Raw genomic sequence first — 20,685 nt, 5'->3', positions numbered from 1 at the left:
CAAAATGGAAAGTCTCATACGGTTCCTTGCATTATCTTTCAAGAGTGCCACTTGGGAAAATGTTCTCTCTATGTGGGCACTGAGTATTAGCAGAGACAGCAATCTGATGGCACCCAGTACAAGTTCTTTAAAACATGAATTTCCCCCAGCGTCTTTGAAAGTTTCAGTCTCCATCCAAAACCTGTAATTATCCTGGTCACTTGAGAAGCCAGCTGATGCAACATTTCTCCACTGACAGTCCAAGATGTCAATGGAGCATGTAAAAAGCTCCATCAGCAACTCTCTGACCCTTGGTCTGTTTATGGTGGACATCACTGACGTAGGGAAGAGCAGCTCCATTTTCCGCAGCATAGCCAGCGATTCGGTTAAATGCATTTGATATTGCACCAACAGTTCTTTGATAAAAGCAAAGCACCTCTCAGAGATTATTTCCTTTTTTCAGTGCTCAGTGCGCTCACGCTGACCTCATCTTGAGATGTGGTGCCCAAGACTGCACGTTGAGGGGAGAGGCATATGCTGGTTGATATTAGATTGAGTTCTCTGAGGTGACAGTTGCCGTTCACTCTAAAAACACTGGGCTTTGCGATTCTCTGCAGAGTGGACAAGTAAAGTCTCTCAAGATACTGAAAGACACCTGTAGAGTTGCCTCTCTCCAGTTGAAAGAGCTTATTCACTGTTTTTATTTCCCCCAAGACTGGCTAAAAGAAGTGCATGTAAAGTCTGTTTGCTTGATCACTGTACATTTTGCTCAGCAGCCTTGCCGTGTAGCACTGTTCCGCACTGGCTGCAACACTGAAGTGCAGCTTCAGCGCATCCCGCTGTTGTAAAATTCTGTCGATACAGTCAGCTACACCAAACCAATGAGTAGTGCATGGTGACTGTAATTTCAGTGGGCACAATCCATCAGTAAGTGTTTTGTAGAGAATTATGTAGTCAGATTGTCTCTTGGCTGAGCGACTGTAGGTTGTAGGTTTCCCTTATCATAAAGTCGACATGGCTCAGGAGTTGATCCATGGCCTTATTTGCCACTATATCCAGTGAATGCCAAACATACTTTATAAATTTTAGATAGGGCAGTATTTCTTTGAAAGTGTACACAGCGTGATTTTTTTTCTACCATAACTCTCGCTCCATCCTTACCATGTTTTTAATGTTTAGGCCATACTCTTGCATGAAGGTAAGTATCACGTCTGTGATGACCCTGGCGTTTGCGCTAGTCAGTTCAACTAATCCCAGGTACCAGCTGATGAATTTGCCATGTTTAATTAATCAATAATTAATGCATATGCACAGCAGTTTATTGACAAATATATTGGTGGTCTCATCCAAGTAGAGGGAGAATGGGGACTCACCTATATCGCTTTTTAGCTCACATCTAAAGTGAGGGGCCAGCACTGATTTTATGATGGGTGTTCACTCTGTGCGGTGCATTTTGAATTCTCCAAATTCTTCTTCTGTTATATCAGACAGGTCATTCACAGCATTGATTGACGTGTGGCAGGCCACTTATGTTGCGATTTGAAGTTCCCTTTTCTTCTGATCATTCATGATGTTACCCTCTCCAAAGCTTGTTGGCCAAGCGAACAACCTAATGCTAACATTCATATTCAGGAGACAGAGTGACATGGCAGCCTCGCCTCTGTCAGTGTGCCCCAGGGCAGCTGTGGCTACAATAGTAGCTTACCATCACCAGGGTATAGAGTGAATGAATGAATGCTGAATGAATGATGCTGTGTAAAGCATCTTTGGGGACAGAAAATGTCTGTGAAAGCGCTATATAAATAAAGACTTACTTACTTGTTTCAGCATGATCTTTGAGGTCTCTTAGTTGAGCTTGTATCTTGCTCTTGCAGTACTTGCACCATGCCTTGGACGGATCCTACAGGACATGTGCAATCCATGCTTTTACATGAGTTATTTTATTTAATAAGACAGAGACAGTGCAGAATTTACATTAACCTTAACAGGAAAGATGCATTGTACCAGGTTGTAGCACCAGCCTTAAATTACATTGATGTATTTATTGAATGAAATGTATGATGGTGTGAAAACAAAAACCACCCAAACTTGTTGAAAGTACCCCAGATATTATCTGCCCGCCTAAGGCTTTCCCTCCCCACCTGATGTAGTCAAAAGAAGCCCAACTGGGCAGGCACCCCGCCCAATCTGGTAACACTGCCGGTGTATCAGGTTGGGCTGGTTGTTGGGGCTGGGGGTGAATGGTGGAACAGGTTGTGCTGCTGCGTAAACTTTGAGCCTGGCTGTGCATTGTGCTTTGATAGATATATTTCAGTCAATAGTGACCAAACGGACTGTTTCTGGCATTCCTTATAATACTATAAGTACTCTTTTTTGGTCAGAACCAAGGAGAGCGATAGGTCGCAGATAGGTCCATTCTATGCACCGAAAGTTTTTATAACGCAACAAAATATTTAAATGGGCATGAAGCTATTCAAATCTCTATTATGCACAGATAATATAAGAATATATTAGTCAGTCATTTTATTAGGTTAAACAGGGATTTGATGACATTTTTAACTTAAGGCCCACCCACAATTGGTGTGGCCCATCCACAATTGGAATTCTAACGCCATTGTGCCTGATTCACACCCAAAGAAGTCCTGGTATGCTCATGTTTAATGCAGGGAGGGCACTATGACGTAATATGAGCTCAATGCTGAGGCTGTACTTTAGGTGGATAAATAGAAGCTCGTACCTCAGTTTAACGTGTCTGTGTCTGTGGTGAACAACATGAAGTGCTCTGTCCTCTGCCTCTTGGCTGTGGCCTTTGTGCCTTTGCTCTCCGCTCTGAAAGGTCAGTCACTTTGAATATACTTTTAAATGGAAAACGTAGAATGTCTATGTTGTATAGTCACAATTCTATAACCTCACATAGCTTCATATGGTGTCATTTTTCCACAATGTCAACTGGTTGTATCAACTTGTTTGTTTTGGTAAGATTTACTACATCACAAATGCATTGAACTGGAACATTTGTATATATTGCATTTATTAAATTTATTGCAAAACATAAAAAAGACAGTAACATCTCCATGGAGACAATCAAATCGTGAACCCTCTACCTAAAAGATGAGCACCTTAAAGCTATTCACTTATATAATGACAATTTTTTCTCATTAAAATATGTTTCTAGTGGCTTCAGAGAAAGATGGACGTTGTCCAGTGAGCTTTCTGAACGTTGATGTTCCGCTCGGTCTTTGCCGGGAGCAGTGCTCCACAGACAGAGATTGTGAGGGGAACTTGAAGTGTTGCTACAGCGGCTGTGATCGCCTGTGTCAAGAACCACTCAGAGGTAACATGACCCTCAAGAATATATGTGGATGTTGTTTTTAAAGTATTGCTTGTGGTTTCTCAGTAAATTTAAGTGATCAAATCCTTTGTTATCCTTGCCTCACCTCTTTGTATACATTATTTTTTTCTTGTTACTAAGAATATTTTTAGATATATTTTTTAAATATTTTTTAGAAATATTTGCTTTCTTAATGAACTTCTTCTTCTTCTTCTTCTTAACTTCATAAGTGTCCACAGAAGTGCCTAAACCCAAACCAGGATCGTGTCCTAAACCAAAGGGTTTTGTGGACTGTACCCATACCTGCAAATCTGACCAAGACTGTAAGGACAACCTGAAATGCTGCTCCAACCGCTGTGGACGAACCTGTCAGAAGCCAGTCAAAAGTAATACACCCTTTAATGTTTGTTTCAGTCGTCTGGGATTACTATATAATGCATTATGTAAAACATGATCAAAACAGTAACAACAACCACCAAAGGGCATATTTTCAATGAATGAATCAATAACATCTCCACAGAGATAAGGATGTGGCCGACCCTCCACCAGAAAAATCACAGTGCACCTTTAATACTGTTATTTCTGTTTTTTATCTCCACAGGAACCAAACCAGGATCCTGTCCTGCTCCAATCCCCCATGTGTTTAAGTGTCTTGATCAATGCTCTGACGACAGCGAATGTGACAAGAACTTCAAATGCTGCTACAGCGGCTGTGGCTATGAGTGTAAGAGCCCTGAACATGGCAACCATGGAAATATGGGAGAATAGTAATCATCACAAAGAATCCAACTTTCTGTTGAATTTATTTGTTAAATAAAGATGACAAACCTCTCTCTTGTTGTGCTATTTTGAACAGTTTCATATTTGAATCATTTAACTCTTTAAAGCTACCCTTTGTAATTATATTGGCTGACCTGCTGTATTCTCACTTAACATCATTAGATGTTATCTACTTTAACGCAGTCTCATAGTGAGATAGCTTGACAGAAAGCATGAAGACCAGAAAGCACAACCTGAACAAAGGCCAGGTGAGGGGAGGGGGGAACAGGTTTCAAAACTAACATCTAATGGTAAAAAAAACAAAAAAAATAAATAAATAAATAAACTTACAAATAACAGCTTTAATGTGGTTAGTCAGCTGGAGTTAGGTTTTAGGGTTTAATACCACAGTAATACAAAACTATTTGCATCCAAAAACAAACAAACCAAGTGTCACTAATTAGTTTTTTTTTTTTAGATTTAGATTTTTTTTATTTTTTAAAGGGACAATGCATACTAATCAACATAAATGTAAATATGCCAGAAATAGCCACATTGCCATAATTACTATTGAAGGTGAGACAGAAATAAAATCTTGATCAAATTTCAGATTAATAAATTCATCAATCAATCAACTTTCATAAGAGTAAATTAATGTCATTACTATTAGTATTATTTTCAAATCCAAGCCCAAAGTCCCATTTTGCTCCTGTATAATGCAGGGCGGGCACAAGGACCCAGCATCGGCTGATGCTGTACTTCAGGTGAATAGATAGAAGCTGTACATGAGTTTCACGTGTGTGCGTCTGTGTCTCCTGTGAACAACATGAAGTGCTCTGCCCTCTGCCTCCTGATTGTGGCCCTGGCCTTTGCGACTTGTGTCTTTGGACAAATGTGGAGTCTGTCTGTAGTAACTTCTTTGAAATCGACAAAAGGTTTGATTAAACTCAAATGAGGAGAATGTCCTAGTGCAGACGGTTTTGGGATCTGTGTCAGTTCCTGCACCTCCGACCAAGACTGTGATGACATCTTGAAATGCTGCTCCAACGGCTGTGGAAAAACCTGTCAGGACCCAGTTATAACAAGTAATACAATCTTCAGTTTGTTTGACTGACTGTCCCAATACAATCAGAATACCTGATCATTATTTGATTTCAACTGAATTTATGTTTTGGAAATAATATTGATGGGCAGTCACTGAATATGGGTGTGGTATGGAATCTATTTTATAATACTAAACCACTTTATATAGCCTACAGTTATTTAAAGCAAACTTAACAAAACACTGACACTGTTTTTTCTACAGTTTCTCTTCAGAGTCCAAACCAGGAATGTGCCCTGATCTGATCCCTCATATCTTCGAGTGTGATGATACATGCTCCTCAGATAGCCATTGTGACAGGAACTACAATGTTGCTACAGCGGCTGTGGGTACCAGTGCACAAGCCCTGAGCATTGCAAAAAGGCAAATAAATTGCAATAATCAGCTCAGTCATTAAAAGGGTTAATCTCCTGAATCATGAATTAAGTACTTGCATAGCTCTTATTTTAACTGTTTATTCGTATAGGCCTGCTTGTCAAAAGACTCACCTTTGCTGAGAAAATTGTGAAAAAATTGTGCAAATACCTGAAATGTTTATAGTAACAGTTACAGTTACATGTTGTTGATGCATGTCCTGTGCTTTTTGTCCTGCTCTGTTTTCAGTTTGATTGTTTAATAAAGATGTCAAACTTCAACAGAATGTTTGTTGTTGTGTTAGATCGAAGGTAGTTGCAACAGTTAATACATTCAAATGTCCAGTGACCAAATATGGCTTTTTAGTTGTACCACATAGGGTGAGATAATGTGCAGTCAACTATTCAAACTTTGAATCCACAAAACCTAGTTTTATTTTTCTTAAGTGACCCATATTTAAAAGTACTGTATTATGCAAATTTGACTCTTGTGAGTAAATCTGATTCATTAGTGTATCTGCATCTTCAAAGCTCAAAATTCTCTATTCCACCTTGTGTTGTCATGAATCGGTAGTTTTCAAGTAGGCTATAGCTACCTTTTCCCTTTTGTTCTATAGATATTGGCAAAAAATGCTGTCTAGCTTTTAAAAAATGGTAGCATGGCAGTTTGCATGTAAACATTCTGAAATGTATAAGGTTTTTTTAATCTTATGTGGGCCTGTTTGGCTGTCCCCCATCTTGCTGGCCAGCTCTGCAGCCGGATGTCATCGCTATATAGTCTTAAATTGGAACAATTTAAGACTATATATTGATGTATTTATTGAATGAAATGTATGATGGTGTGAAAACAAAAAACACCTATACTTGTTGAAAGTAGCCCAGATATTATCTGCCCGCCTAAGGCTTTCCCTCCCCACCCGACGTAGTCAAAAGAAGCCCAATTGGGCAGGCACCCGCCCAATCTGGTAACACTGTCGTTTGATCAGGTTAAGCTGGTTGTTGGGGCTGGGGGTGAGCAGTGGAACAGGTTGTGCTGCTGCATAAACTTTGCGCTTGGCTGTGCGTTGTGCTTTGATAGATATAGTTCAGCTAATAGTGACCAAAATGCCTGTTTCTGGCATTCCTTATAATACTATACGTGCTCTTCTTTGGTCAGAACCAAGGAGAGCGATCGCAGATAGGTCCGTTCTATGCACCGAAAGTTTTTACTGTGGTGTCAGTTCATATGAAATTAGCCACCCTCCCCTATAAGCTGTCACAGATTTGGCTGAAATAATTTCCAAAAATTTCTAAAATTACCAAATGAAAGAATCTCAAATTTTAGCTCAGTCTCTTGAGTCGTTCCTGGGTTATGGCCTGTTGAAATTTTGGGGCCATGCTCACTTTTTTTGAAGCCTTAATTTATAAGCATGTTTGAGAGACCATAACTTCATAAAAAATAGAGCTAGGAAGATGAAAATTTTTATTATTGTAAATTCTTGTTCATAGATTCCGAATTTGTTATAAATTTTTATTTTTATTTTTTTTGCAATTTTTGAGGTCCAAGATCTATTTACTCCAAGCAGATATTTACAAACTAACCATTGAACCTGAATATGTGAGAGAAGGACCATTTCTGACAACAATCTCACACTTTTCTGGGCTTTCATCTGTGACAATCCCTACCATGTTTTTAATGTTTAGGCCATACTCTTGCATGAAGGTAAGTATCACGTCTGTGATGACCCTGGCGTTTGCGCTAGTCAGTTCAACTAATCCCAGGTACCAGCTGATGAATTTGCCATGTTTAATTAATCAATAATTAATGCATATGCACAGCAGTTTATTGACAAATATATTGGTGGTCTCATCCAAGTAGAGGGAGAATGGGGACTCACCTATATCGCTTTTTAGCTCACATCTAAAGTGAAGGACCAGCACTGATTTTATGATGGGTGTACTGTTACACTCAACGTGACCCCTTGTCCTAATTGAGATTCACAGCCAGCTAAAACTCTCTCTTGCATCACTTCCTCCAAGGAACAGGCAGGTGTTGTCTTTGACCAGGATTTAATGCAAAAAAGTGTAAAACTGTAACAAAATACAAAAGGGTATTCAGAAAGTTGTAAAATCAACAATGTACATCAAAGTTACATTATATAGACAATTAAATGGCCAATGTTAGCTGAGAAGTAATACACACAACTCAAATACCACTACTGGAACTCAAATCTCAAATATAAAATATATATATAAAATATAAAATGCTACAAACTTCAACAAAATGCTACAAATGCACTTGTCAACATTCATTTTTAATGTAAACACTTACTCATATTGCCACTCAAAGGGCTGGAAATGAGAGGATGGTTTCAGATCTAACCGCAAAACACCTCATGGACTGACTGACATTTTCAAGCTAGTAGTTTTACTTCTTGTCACCTACTGGCTAAATATATCACCAAAATCACAACTAGCGCCCCCCAGCAGGCCGGAAGAAAACAACAACACAAACAGTTCCAATACAATGGGTGTTCACTCTGTGCGGTGCATTTTGAATTCTCCAAATTCTTCTTCTGTTATATCAGACAGGTCATTCACAGCATTGATTGACGTGTGGCAGGCCACTTATGTTGCGATTTGAAGTTCCCTTTTCTTCTGATCATTCATGATGTTACCCTCTCCAAAGCTTGTTGGCCAAGCGAACAACCTAATGCTAACATTCATATTCAGGAGACAGAGTGACATGGCAGCCTCGCCTCTGTCAGTGTGCCCCAGGGCAGCTGTGGCTACAATAGTAGCTTACCATCACCAGGGTATAGAGTGAATGAATGAATGCTGAATGAATGATGCTGTGTAAAGCATCTTTGGGGACAGAAAATGTCTGTGAAAGCGCTATATAAATAAAGACTTACTTACTTGTTTCAGCATGATCTTTGAGGTCTCTTAGTTGAGCTTGTATCTTGCTCTTGCAGTACTTGCACCATGCCTTGGACGGATCCTACAGGACATGTGCAATCCATGCTTTTACATGAGTTATTTTATTTAATAAGACAGAGACAGTGCAGAATTTACATTAACCTTAACAGGAAAGATGCATTGTACCAGGTTGTAGCACCAGCCTTAAATTACATTGATGTATTTATTGAATGAAATGTATGATGGTGTGAAAACAAAAAACCACCCAAACTTGTTGAAAGTACCCCAGATATTATCTGCCCGCCTAAGGCTTTCCCTCCCCACCTGATGTAGTCAAAAGAAGCCCAACTGGGCAGGCACCCGCCCAATCTGGTAACACTGCCGGTGTATCAGGTTGGGCTGGTTGTTGGGGCTGGGGTGAATGGTGGAACAGGTTGTGCTGCTGCGTAAACTTTGAGCCTGGCTGTGCATTGTGCTTTGATAGATATATTTCAGTCAATAGTGACCAAACGGACTGTTTCTGGCATTCCTTATAATACTATAAGTACTCTTTTTTTGGTCAGAACCAAGGAGAGCGATAGGTCGCAGATAGGTCCATTCTATGCACCGAAAGTTTTTATAATGCAACAAAATATTTAAATGGGCATGAAGCTATTAAAATCTCTATTATGCACAGATAATATAAGAATATATTAGTCAGTCATTTTATTAGGTTAAACAGAGATTTGATGACATTTTTAACTTAAGGCCCACCCACAATTGGTGTGGCCCATCCACAATTGGAATTCTAACGCCATTGTGCCTGATTCACACCCAAAGAAGTCCTGGTATGCTCATGTTTAATGCAGGGAGGGCACTATGACGTAATATGAGCTCAATGCTGAGGCTGTACTTTAGGTGGATAAATAGAAGCTCGTACCTCAGTTTAACGTGTCTGTGTCTGTGGTGAACAACATGAAGTGCTCTGAAAAGTTTTTACTGTGGTGTCAGTTCATATGAAATTAGCCACCCTCCCCTATGAGCTGTCTCAGATTTGGCTGAAATAATTTCCAAAAATTTCTAAAATTACCAAATGAAAGAATCTCAAATTTTAGCTCAGTCTCTTGAGTCGTTCCTGGGTTATGGCCTGTTGAAATTTTGGGGCCATGCTCACTTTTTTTTGAAGCCTTAATTTATAAGCATGTTTGAGAGACCATAACTTCATAAAAAAATAGAGCTAGGAAGATGAAAATTTGTATTATTGTAAATTCTTGTTCATAGATTCCGAATTTGTTATACATTTTTATTTATTTTTTTGTTGCAATTTTTGAGGTCCAAGATCTATTTACTCCAAGCAGATATTTACAAACTAACCATTGAACCTGAATATGTGAGAGAAGGACCACAATCTCACACTTTTCTGGGCTTTCATGTGGATGGTGTAGAGCCCCAAATATGGTCACAGAACAAATGTGATCTTTTTGACCCCTTCTTTGGATCCTCGGTTTTCCTTGTGGGCACAGTTAGATGTTGATAATATGAAAATTTTAACCAAAGAAACTTTGGCATATTTTTTGATTAGTTTTAAATAAAAACAATAAAAAACATCTACTATTAACTTAATCCATTTCAAATGGACATTTTGAAAATGAGATCTCACGGGTCATTTTTGGTGGAGCTTAGGTACTTTTTCACCTGCAAGTAAGTTTCAGTTACCTTTAATAGACTTAAACACTAACTGCTTGTTATAAGGGAAGACAATTGGAGATTGTTTGTGTTACATTGCTTGTGATGGTTTTGGTGGCACAGTAAAAGGCTCGGCTGCAAGGAGCAGTCTTCAGACAACTGACAGGAATCAAATATTGACTGCATTCCAGATGTTTGAGCGGGCTTCTCAAAACATAAAGAATGTAAAGTTTTTCTTTACTAGCTCTAAATACATTACAAACCATGAACTTACTTCAAAACTAGAAGAGTGCTACTGCAAGGCAAAGACTGTGAATGGTACTAGATCACACCACAGTTTCATTCCGGTGTCAAATGGTAAATTAGAAATGAGGAGAATATCTCAAGATAATTTATGTAATGAAGTTTCAGTATCTGAAATACAAAACGAGATTGTGCCAGATATCTCTCTGTACCAGCCAGGTCAATACAATACATGTATTTATGACATCAGGTGGTTCATTGGGAATATTTGAAAGCGTTCAGGTGAACATGGTGATGTCTATGTGAGATTCATAAATCGAAATGACGGAACCCTCATCTGTCCTCCTGAACATCAGCAGAACCATGCAGGGTAACGTGTCAGCACATAATCTGTTGTATTATGGTACCAGACGTTCAGGGAAGAAGAGCACAAAATTATCACCTTGACACTGCAGATTATGACAGAATCCAAACATTACTTCCAAAGTTCATTAGTAGTTAGGAACACTTATGGTGCAAGCTACCAATACAGATGATCTACATCAGGGTGCTCAATACGTCGATCGCGATCTACCAGTCGATCGCCAAGGTCGTGTGGGTAAATCGCCGTGTCTTAGTACTCGTCTCGGACTCGCGTTTGGACTCGGTCTTGTCTCTCACTCAAGGTCTGACACTCAACAAGTGCGATCATATTTCATTACGGCCGCTGCTGTTGGCAATAAACTTGTAGCGGGGTGCAGGAGCGTGTGGGGCGTCTCAGTGCAGCCTGTGCGCTCATTTGAAACCCGCAGAGACTCTACGGCACATCACAAACACACACGCTCCCTATGCACGGCTCGTCTGCAACAGCGTGTGCCCTCGTGTACCCGCGTGCATCACAGGGCAGGTTAAACTTCCTAAACATCCTACCTGTCCATCTGCCTCAGGTCAGCACGCCGCCCCTTGCCTTTTCACGCTCTCGCTCCTTCCTGCGTACAGCGAAAACAAGCCCCTTTCGCAGTGCGCGCTGATTAGAAGAACAAGACGAAATGTGAAGCAAAAACGAGTCTAAATTTGTGTTACAGTGTTGGCACAAAGCAGGTCTACAGCATAGAGCAGACCTACAGAACAGACCTACTGCGACACAAATGCATCTGTGTTTGTCACGATGTGTGTTTGGTTTGGTAAATATGCAGAGGCTGGTAAATATCACTGCAAAACCAGAAAAGAATGCAACTCCAGTTTGGAACTTTAAAAAAACAGGTTTAAAAATCTTCCTTCACTTTTTTCACAGTTTTGTTTAAAGTGCCAGAGGAATTTCTCTTAAAGAAGGGGTTCTCAAACTGTGGGTGAGGGTCCAAAAAAGGGGCACAGAGTGTTTCAGTGCAGTTTGCTTGGCTTTGAATTAGGTAGATCATTTTGACTTGGTCATTTTGTAAGTAGCTCACATGCTGAGAAAGTGTGAGTACCCCTGATCTACATGTAAGTGGCAAAGGGACCAAAATGGGCAGATTTTTCCAGTATGTTGGTATTTTCTGCTGAGGTTTTTTTTCACACTGAATTTTCAAAATGTAATTTCTAGCAGTTGAACAAACAACAGACCAGATTACTGTATTTTGGTAACTTTTATGTCAGTATCAAATATTTCCTTGTTAATTTTACTGCCTTCTTGTAATATTTTTGTGCAAAAATAATATACATATGGTGGTACTGAAAGCCATGGTTATAAAATCAGAGACTTTGTGATTTAACAGGCCATGAGTATTCCAGTTGTAATTTGCCTTTGATCAGTTTCCATGAATACTATCTTAACTTTTGTTGCTTTACTTATTCACCATGAAAAGCAGTTTCTTTGTGAGATAACAAATTATCTTCCTCAAATAAAAATAAAATAAATAATGCAAACAAACCTTTTTTCATAATTTTGTACAGAGTTAATAGTTAAATTTTCTCATAAGATTAATGACACTTTTCCAAGCAACGTACCACAAATAATCTCCAGTTGTCTTCCCTTATAACAAGCAGTTAGTGTTTAAGTCTATTAAAGGTAATTGAAACTTACTCGCTGGTGGAAAAGTACCTAATCTCCACCAAAAATGACCCGTGAGAGCTCATTTTCAAAAATTCCATTTGAAATGAAGGAAGTTAATAGTAGATATTTTTATTACTTTAAACTAATCAAAATATGCCAAAATTTCTCTGATAAAAAAAATTACTTTCGTCAACTTCAAACTGTGCCCACATGGGGAACCGAGGATCCAAAGAAGGGGTCAAAAAGATCACATTTGGTCTGTGATCATATTTGGGGCTCTACACCATCCACGCCAGAAAAGTGTGAGATTGTTGTCAGAAATGGGCCTTCTTTCAAATATTCAAGTTCAGCAGTTAGTTTGTAAATATCTGCTTGGAGTAAATAGATCTTGGACCTCAAAAATTGAAAAAAAAAAAAAATAATAAATTAAGCGGAAACCAAATGTGAGATTTGGGGGCCCACAGCGCCCCTCTTAATAAAGATACCACAACAGATTCTGAATCTATGACCAAGAATCTACAATAATACACATTTTCAGCTTCTTAGCTCTATTTTTTATGAAGTTATGGTCTCTCAAACATGCTTATAAATTAAGGCTTCCAAAAAAATTTCAACGGGCCATAATTTAGGAACAACTCATGGGATTGAGCTAAAATTTGAGATTCTTTCATTTGGTGATTTTAGAATTTTTTAAAAATTATTTCAGACAAATCTGAGATGACTCATAGGGGAGATTCCTTGAAAACGGCTGATTTCATACGGACTGACCTGGTGCAACAAAATATTTAAATGAGCATGAAGCTATTCAAATCTCTATTATGCACAGATAATATAACAGTTAGGGGTGTCAAATTATCGCGTTAATTGCGATTAATTAATTACAGTGATATTTAGCGCGTTATGTTTTTAATCGCGTTAATCTCATTTTTAATCTCTAACTTTACTGTTTCTGTATGCGAGTTGCTTTATTATAAAACCTTTTTTTATTTGTTGTTGGGACAACAACACACACACACACAAAAAAAACACATTTATAATTTTTTTTATTTCGGTAATTCCACTCATTGCCGGAAACCCACACAAAACGCGCGCAGTAAGAGCGATGTAAACGTCATGTTAACGTTGGCGGCGTCAGTCACACAATGGACGAGGTCGAAGAGCCAGGAGAACAGAGTCAGCAGTGCACAGGTAAAAACACATTCGTGTCTTGGAAATTATTCTCCCGATGTGAAATATAAAAGAAAATAACAAATATAAAATCGCCTACAACTTAAATGTCACTGGTGAAAACAACCTGCATAGGCTCATGAGCCTATGAGACTATAGGACCTATAGTGACCTGTGACACGAGGGGACACGCACACAAACACACACAAACACACACAAACACACACCTTCATCATCGTCATTAACCTGAGAACGCGCGGACCACGTTTCCTTCCGTAGACACTGCGCGGACACCGACGTGCTCCCGTGCGCCACTTATGTTTTCTCGCATACACTGCGTAAACCGCGCTTCCTCCTGTTCGCCTCTAAACCAGAACTAACACCAAGACTAAAACCGGGACTAACCCAGTCCAGGACTAAACCAGGACTAAACTAGGACTAAACCAGAACTAAAACCAGAACTAAAACCAGGACTAAACCAGAACTAAAACCAGAACTAAAACCAGGACTAAACCAGAACTAACACCAGGACTAACCCATTCCAGGACTAAACTAGGACTAAACCAGGTCTAAACCAGGTCTAAACCAGGACTAAACCAGGACTAAACCAGGACTAAAACAAGGACTAAAACCAGTGATCTCATATATAAAGCATTTCTCTACCAATAATATTTTTAATATGGTTAAGGAAAGACTGGACTTTTTATTGTCTTTAAGTAGACAAAAGTTATTATGTTCAGATTTCCTCGTCTTTGTTACTTTACAGCAAACAGTTTCTTATTCATGGAGACTTGGGCTCAACAGCCAAATTGGAGAGATTTGTTAAACAATAAATGACTTTATAAAGTCACTTTTTTTAATCTATATCAGTCTTTTGATCTGCCACAATAATGTAATAATGAATTTAAATGAAAATACCTCAAATTGAAGGCTTTTCTCAGCAATTTTTAGGTGAGATTAAAAAGAGATTAATTAGATTAATTAATTACAGATCATAATTAATTAATCTCTCAATTTTTTTTATCGCATGACAGCACTAATAACAGTATATTAGTCAGTCATCGTATTAAGTTAAACAGGGATTTGATGACGTTTTTAATTTAAGGCCCACCCACAATTGATGTGGCCCATCCACAACTGGAATCCTAATGACGTTGTACCTTATCCACACCCAAAGAAGTCCCTGTATGCTCATGTTTAATGCAGGGCGGGCACTACGGTGTAATATGAGCTCAATGCTGAGGCTGTACTTTAGGTGGATAAATAGAAGCTCGTACCTCAGTTTAACGTGTCTGTGTCTGTGGTGAACAACATGAAGTGCTCTGTCCTCTGCCTCTTGGCTGTGGCCTTTGTGCCTTTGCTCTCCGCTCTGAAAGGTCAGTCACTTTGAATATACTTTTAAATGGAAAAAGTAGAATGTCTATGTTGTATAGTCACAATTCTATGACCTCACATAGCTTCATATGGTGTCATTTTTCCACAATGTCAACTGGTTGTATCAACTTGTTTGTTTTGGTAAGATTTACTACATCACAAATGCATTGAACTGGAACATTTGTATATATTGCATTATTCAATTTATAAGATAAGAGCATCTCCATGGAGACAATCAGATGGTGAACCCTCTACCTAAAAGATGAGCACCTTAAAGCTATTCAATTATATAATGACATTTTCTCTCATTAAAATTGTGTTTTTAGTGGCTTCAGAGAACGATAGACCTTGTCCAGTGAGTGCTATGAACACTGATGGTCGGCTTGGTCTTTGCCTGGAGCAGTGCTCCACAGACAAGGACTGTGAGGGGAACTTGAAGTGTTGCTACACCGGCTGTGGGCACCTGTGTTACGAGCAACTTAGAGGTAACATGTCCCCCTGGAATATATGAGGATGTTGTTTTTAAATTATTGCTTGTGGTTTCTTAGTAAAGGAGAGTGATCAAGTCCTACATTATCCTTTTATCCTACATTCCTCACCTCTTTGTATAAATTACTTTTTTGTGGTTACTAAGAATATTTTTTAAATATATTTGAGTGCTTTCTTAATGAACTTCTTCTTCTTAACTTCTTAAATGTCCACAGAAGTGCCTAAACCCAAACCAGGATCGTGTCCTAGAGCAGACGGCTTTGGGATCTGTATCAATACATGCAACTCTGACCAAGACTGTGAGAGGAACTTGAAATGCTGCTCCAACGCCTGTGGGCGAACCTGTCAGGAGCCAGTCAAGGGTAATACACCCTTCAGTGTTTGTTTAGTTGACCTGCCATTTAAAATGACTCAGGGATAATTGACTGTTCAGTGATACTCTTTCACAATACAAGCACCGGATCATATTCTGATTTCAGTTGAATTAATTGTTTGAAAAATAATAATGAAGTTGGTTTGTTATAAAACTAACATACATTCAACATTCTGTACATACAATCTTTTATACCATCATACATTTTTTTGAGTTGATCATGTTCTTTTTAATGATAAACACTATATTGGCAAGGCTGCCAATCTGTGACCAAATCACAATTTTAATTGTAACTTCTTAAATGTCCACAGTGCCTAAACCCAAACGAGGATTGTGCCCTGCTCCAGACGGCTTTGCGATCTGCATCCATTCATGCACTTCTGACCAAGACTGTAAGGAGGACCTGAAATGCTGCTCCAATGGCTGTGGACAAACCTGTCAAAAGCCAGTCATAAGTAAGACACCCTTCTGTGTTTGTTTTGGTCATCTGGGATTGCTATGTAATACACTATGTAAAACATGATCAAAACAGTAACAACAACCACCAAAGGGCATATTTTATTATTTTTATTTTATGAATGAATCAATAACATCTATGGGAAGCTAAGAGTTTGGCCGAATCTCCACCAGAAAAATCACAGTGCACCTTTAATACTGTTATTTCTGTTTTTATCTCCACAGGAACCAAACCAGGATCTTGTCCTGCTCCAATCCCCCATTTCACTACATGTGATGATCAATGCTCTGACGACAGCGAATGTGACAAGAACCTCAAATGCTGCTACAGCGGCTGTGGCTACGAGTGTAAGAGCCCTGAACATGGCAACCAGGAAAATGTGAAAGGATAATAATCATCACAAAGCACTGCACTGTTATATATGTATCTCTGTCTCTCTCTCTCTCTCTCTCTCTCTCTATATATATATATATATATATATGACTATTAAACTCCATCTCTTTTCTGACTTTGCAAAGACATTGTGCAGTTGCCATAAATAAACCTGTTTGTCAGCCTAGTTATTTTTGCATTAAAATGTTGTTGCATTCCCTGTGATCCAACTCTTCTGTTGTGTTTATTTGTTAAATAAACATAAGTCATAAGATGACACACCCCTCTCTTGTTGTGCTAGTTTGAACAGTTTCATATTTTAATCATTTAAGTCTTTAAATCTATCCTTTGTAATTATATAACTATATATATATATTATAATTATATAACTATATTCTCACATAACATCATCAGATGGTGATAGTGTGATAGCTTGACAGAAGAAAACTAGAAAGCACAAACTGAACAAAGGCCAGGTGAGGGGATGGGGAAATAGATTTCAAATTTGACATCTACTGGTAAAAAAACAAAAAAAGGAAAAAACTTACAGATGGAAGTTTTAATGTGGTTAGTCAGCTAGAGTTAGGTTTCAGGGTTTAATACCACAGGGAGGTGGAAGGTGAGAAAGAAATAGGAGTAAATTAATGTCATTACTATTAGTATTAATTTCAAAGTTCCATTATGCTCCTGTATAATGCAGGGCGGGCACAAGGACCCAGCATCGGCTGATGCTGTACTTCAGGTGAATAAATAGAAGCTGTACATGAGTTTCACATGTGTGTGTGTCTGTGTCTGCTTGTGAACAACATGAAGTGCTCTGCCCTCTGCCTCCTGACTGTGGCCCTGGCCTTTGTGACTCTGCTCTCTGCTGTGGAAGGTCAGTCACTTTGAATACTACACCTGTAAGTTTAAACCGAGAAAGAGAACAGAGGGATGTGATCACTATTAGGTCTGGATTCTTCCACAGTTTGGGATACATGCATCACAAATTTCGGACTTCCGGTCATTGCACAATGCATACTGGGAAGGATTTTCTGAAATAAGTGAGCATGGGATGCGATCTTTTCAAGTCTTTTGAACCATATCACTTTTGTTTCTGGTTCAAACATGGCGGTTTGATGCTCACTTTTTCGGAGGATCCTTTGCAGTATGCATTGCACGATGAGCGGAAGTCCGGAATTCGTGATGCATGTATTAAACCTGTACATCTTGTGTTTATTCAAATACTGTTTTACAGAAAAACAAAAATCTGTCATTTTATTTAATTTGGAGAGCTCTCCATAGAGAGATGAGTTTAATGCTCTTCTGTGAAATATTCTAGGTTATGCAGCAATTATTTTTCTCCCAGAGAATTATATTTGAATCCAGGCATTTGCTCATATGCACATTTCTGTTAAATATAAGCTGTTTTCTATTACTATGCTATAATTATTGTAACCAAAACTTGCAAGAGGGCCAAATTAAAACAGGCCAAGATCTCCATGGAGTTGTTCCCTCCACTAGATGGTTGCATTGTGCACCATTTAGCTAATAAATGCTTTAATGAAAAACAGATCAAGACAATTTCCAAGTGTTATAAGTGACTCATTCAAAGGTTCTGTTTCTAGTGTCTTTGGACAAAAGTGGAGTCTGTCTGTAGTAACTTCTTTGAAATCCACAACAGGTGTGATTAAACTCAAATGAGGAGAATGTCCTAGTGCGGACGGTTTTGGGATCTGTGTCAGTTCCTGCACCTCCGACCAAGACTGTGATGACATCTTGAAATGCTGCTCCAACGGCTGTGGAAAAACCTGTCAGGACCCAGTTATAACAAGTAATACAATCTTCAGTTTGTTTGACTGACTGTCCCAATACAATCAGAATACCTGATCATTATTTGATTTCAACTGAATTTATGTTTTGGAAATAATATTGATGGGCAGTCACTGAATATGGGTGTGGTATGGAATCTATTTTATAATACTAAACCACTTTATATAGCCTACAGTTATTTAAAGCAAACTTAACAAAACACTGACACTGTTTTTTCTACAGTTTCTCTTCAGAGTCCAAACCAGGAACGTGCCCTGATCTGATCCCTCATATCTTCGAGTGTGATGATACATGCTCCTCAGATAGCCATTGTGACAGGAACTACAATGTTGCTACAGCGGCTGTGGGTACCAGTGCACAAGCCCTGAGCATTGCAAAAAGGCAAATAAATTGCAATAATCAGCTCAGTCATTAAAAGGGTTAATCTCCTGAATCATGAATTAAGTACTTGCATAGCTCTTATTTTAACTATTTATTCGTATAGGCCTGCTTGTCAAAAGACTCACCTTTGCTGAGAAAATTGTGAAAAAATTGTGCAAATGCCTGAAATGGCTACAGTAACAGTTATAGTTACATGTTGTTGATGCATGTCCTGTGCTTTTTGTCCTGCTCTGTTTTCAGTTTGATTGTTTAATAAAGATGTCAAACTTCAACAGGATGTTTGTTGTTGTGTTAGATCGAAGGTAGTTGCAACAGTTAATACATTCAAATGTCCAGTGACCAAATATGGCTTTTTAGTTGTACCACATAGGGTGAGATAATGTGCAGTCAACTATTCAAACTTTGAATCCTCAAAACCTAGTTTTATTTTTCTTAAGTGACCCATATTTAAAAGTACTGTATTATGCAAATTTGACTCTTGTGAGTAAATCTGATTCATTAGTGTATCTGCATCTTCAAAGCTCAAAATGCTCTATTCCATCTTGTGTAGGCTATAGCTACCTTTTACCCTTTGTTCAATAGAGATTGGCAATTCTAGGGCAAAATGATTCTGGTGAAGGGTGGTGCATTGTTAAAAACACAGTGGAGCACTTCTTGTATGACCACATGACATCCCAAGGTAGAACAGAGTATTTTTGTCTGAAAGAAGAACTCAGCCTAAAAATGCAGGGTTTGTGTGTTCAGCGTGTATGAATGAAACAAAACAAAACTCCAGGTATGTTTTTCATGAGGAAACAACATTATAACATAGATTAAAAAAATAGCGTAAATCTGGTTCTTTAAGAATAGTATCCATATGTTTCAGCATAATGAAAAGTTAAAGGTTGTATGGAGGATTTTTTTTTGTTTCAAATTGTCAATGATAGCATTATAGAGATGCAGTAGCCTTGTAATTATGATGACCAAAAAAAAGAGAATAAAAATTCATCAACTCTGGACGTGGTGGGGCTAAACATTTGCCAATAGATAACGACCCTGCCTCGTTATCTGTTAGCTGACAGGCTGTCAATCAATCTCCCTACGTTTCTAGCGTAACTGACTTGCCTGCGCGCCGCCGGTACGTGGTTTACGTACGCCTGTCACGCAGTCCACAGACGCAAGCCGCACAGACGCTGTTTACTCCACCAACGCAACAGTTCTTAGCAGCTTTTTTTGACCTATATCTTCCTCGCAGTTAGCACAAAGTTTGTTGCAATGGCGACAAGAATCCAGGAGCAGTTAGCCGCAAAAGAAAGTACGTTTTTGAGATTGCTGAAAGAAGAAGACAAGGGGAAAATGTCTGAAAACGTAATTTTCAGTGCAAAGAAAGAGTCCGCTTGCTGCTGCGCGTTGTAGCAAGTTCATCTTCCCCCTGCTCCTCACTTCTCCGGGCACGGAATCTCCGCGCACCGCTCCCCTCTCCTCTCTCCTCTCCTGCTCCTCACTTCTCGTCCGCGCACAAAATGTCTGCGCACCCGCTCCCCCCGCTCCTCACTTCTCCGCCTTGCCTAACCAACACTGTAGTTAGTTGTTTACAAGTCATGTGCAGCGCACCGGCTGTAAACAAACCTGTTTCTGGCGCAAGGAGGAGGCCGGAGGCGTTTCTACGTAGGGAGCTGTAGGGCAGGGGGGGGTGGTTTCACGCATGCGCAACATTTGAAAAAGGACAAACAGTCGCTGGATTTCTCGTTCCTTGGAAAATCCTCTATACAACCTTTAAGATAGAAATGAAGAGCAATGAAATATTTATCACAACCTATTGTATCTTTTAAATAGCCAGAAGTCTTCAAAATGTCACCTATAACAAGAGGCTGAAACCATGAACAATTGTAGGGTTCAGTAGAACCCTGCGCCAGTGCTTGATTAGTTTGCATGCTTTT

The 20,685-nt window shown here is 39.0% G+C and overlaps 2 protein-coding genes and 1 long non-coding RNA gene across 4 annotated transcripts; all 3 read left to right on the top strand.

Annotated features, from left to right (window-relative positions):
* Positions 1 to 2,704: 2,704 nt before the first annotated feature.
* LOC129412389 (WAP four-disulfide core domain protein 2-like) lies at positions 2,705 to 4,088 on the top strand. The gene is made up of 4 exons (XM_055166145.1): positions 2,705 to 2,815; positions 3,155 to 3,313; positions 3,541 to 3,696; positions 3,912 to 4,088. Exons 1-4 carry the CDS (start codon positions 2,752 to 2,754, stop codon positions 4,076 to 4,078), a joined length of 546 nt encoding a protein of 181 aa, XP_055022120.1. The 5' UTR covers positions 2,705 to 2,751; the 3' UTR covers positions 4,079 to 4,088.
* Positions 4,089 to 14,784: 10,696 nt separating this feature from the next.
* LOC110156291 (whey acidic protein-like) lies at positions 14,785 to 16,850 on the top strand. Its single transcript, XM_055166218.1, has 5 exons — positions 14,785 to 14,884; positions 15,209 to 15,367; positions 15,587 to 15,733; positions 16,056 to 16,199; positions 16,426 to 16,850. Exons 1-5 carry the CDS (start codon positions 14,821 to 14,823, stop codon positions 16,590 to 16,592), a joined length of 681 nt encoding a protein of 226 aa, XP_055022193.1. The 5' UTR covers positions 14,785 to 14,820; the 3' UTR covers positions 16,593 to 16,850.
* A 525-nt stretch (positions 16,851 to 17,375) lies between these two features.
* LOC110164771 (uncharacterized) lies at positions 17,376 to 19,038 on the top strand. Of its 2 annotated transcripts, none has more exons than XR_008633736.1 (3): positions 17,376 to 17,450; positions 18,237 to 18,386; positions 18,608 to 19,038. It is a non-coding gene; the product is annotated as an uncharacterized LOC110164771 (long non-coding RNA). The 2 variants fall into 2 exon arrangements; XR_008633737.1 differs by having other exon boundaries at positions 18,619 to 18,654.
* The last annotated feature ends 1,647 nt before the right edge of the window (positions 19,039 to 20,685 follow it).

Source organism: Boleophthalmus pectinirostris, unplaced genomic scaffold (assembly GCF_026225935.1).
Source record: "Boleophthalmus pectinirostris isolate CB_2022bp ecotype Guang Dong unplaced genomic scaffold, ASM2622593v1 HiC_scaffold_8, whole genome shotgun sequence".
Taxonomy (NCBI): Eukaryota; Metazoa; Chordata; class Actinopteri; order Gobiiformes; family Gobiidae; genus Boleophthalmus; species Boleophthalmus pectinirostris.
This window is presented reverse-complemented; position numbering and strand designations above follow the sequence as displayed.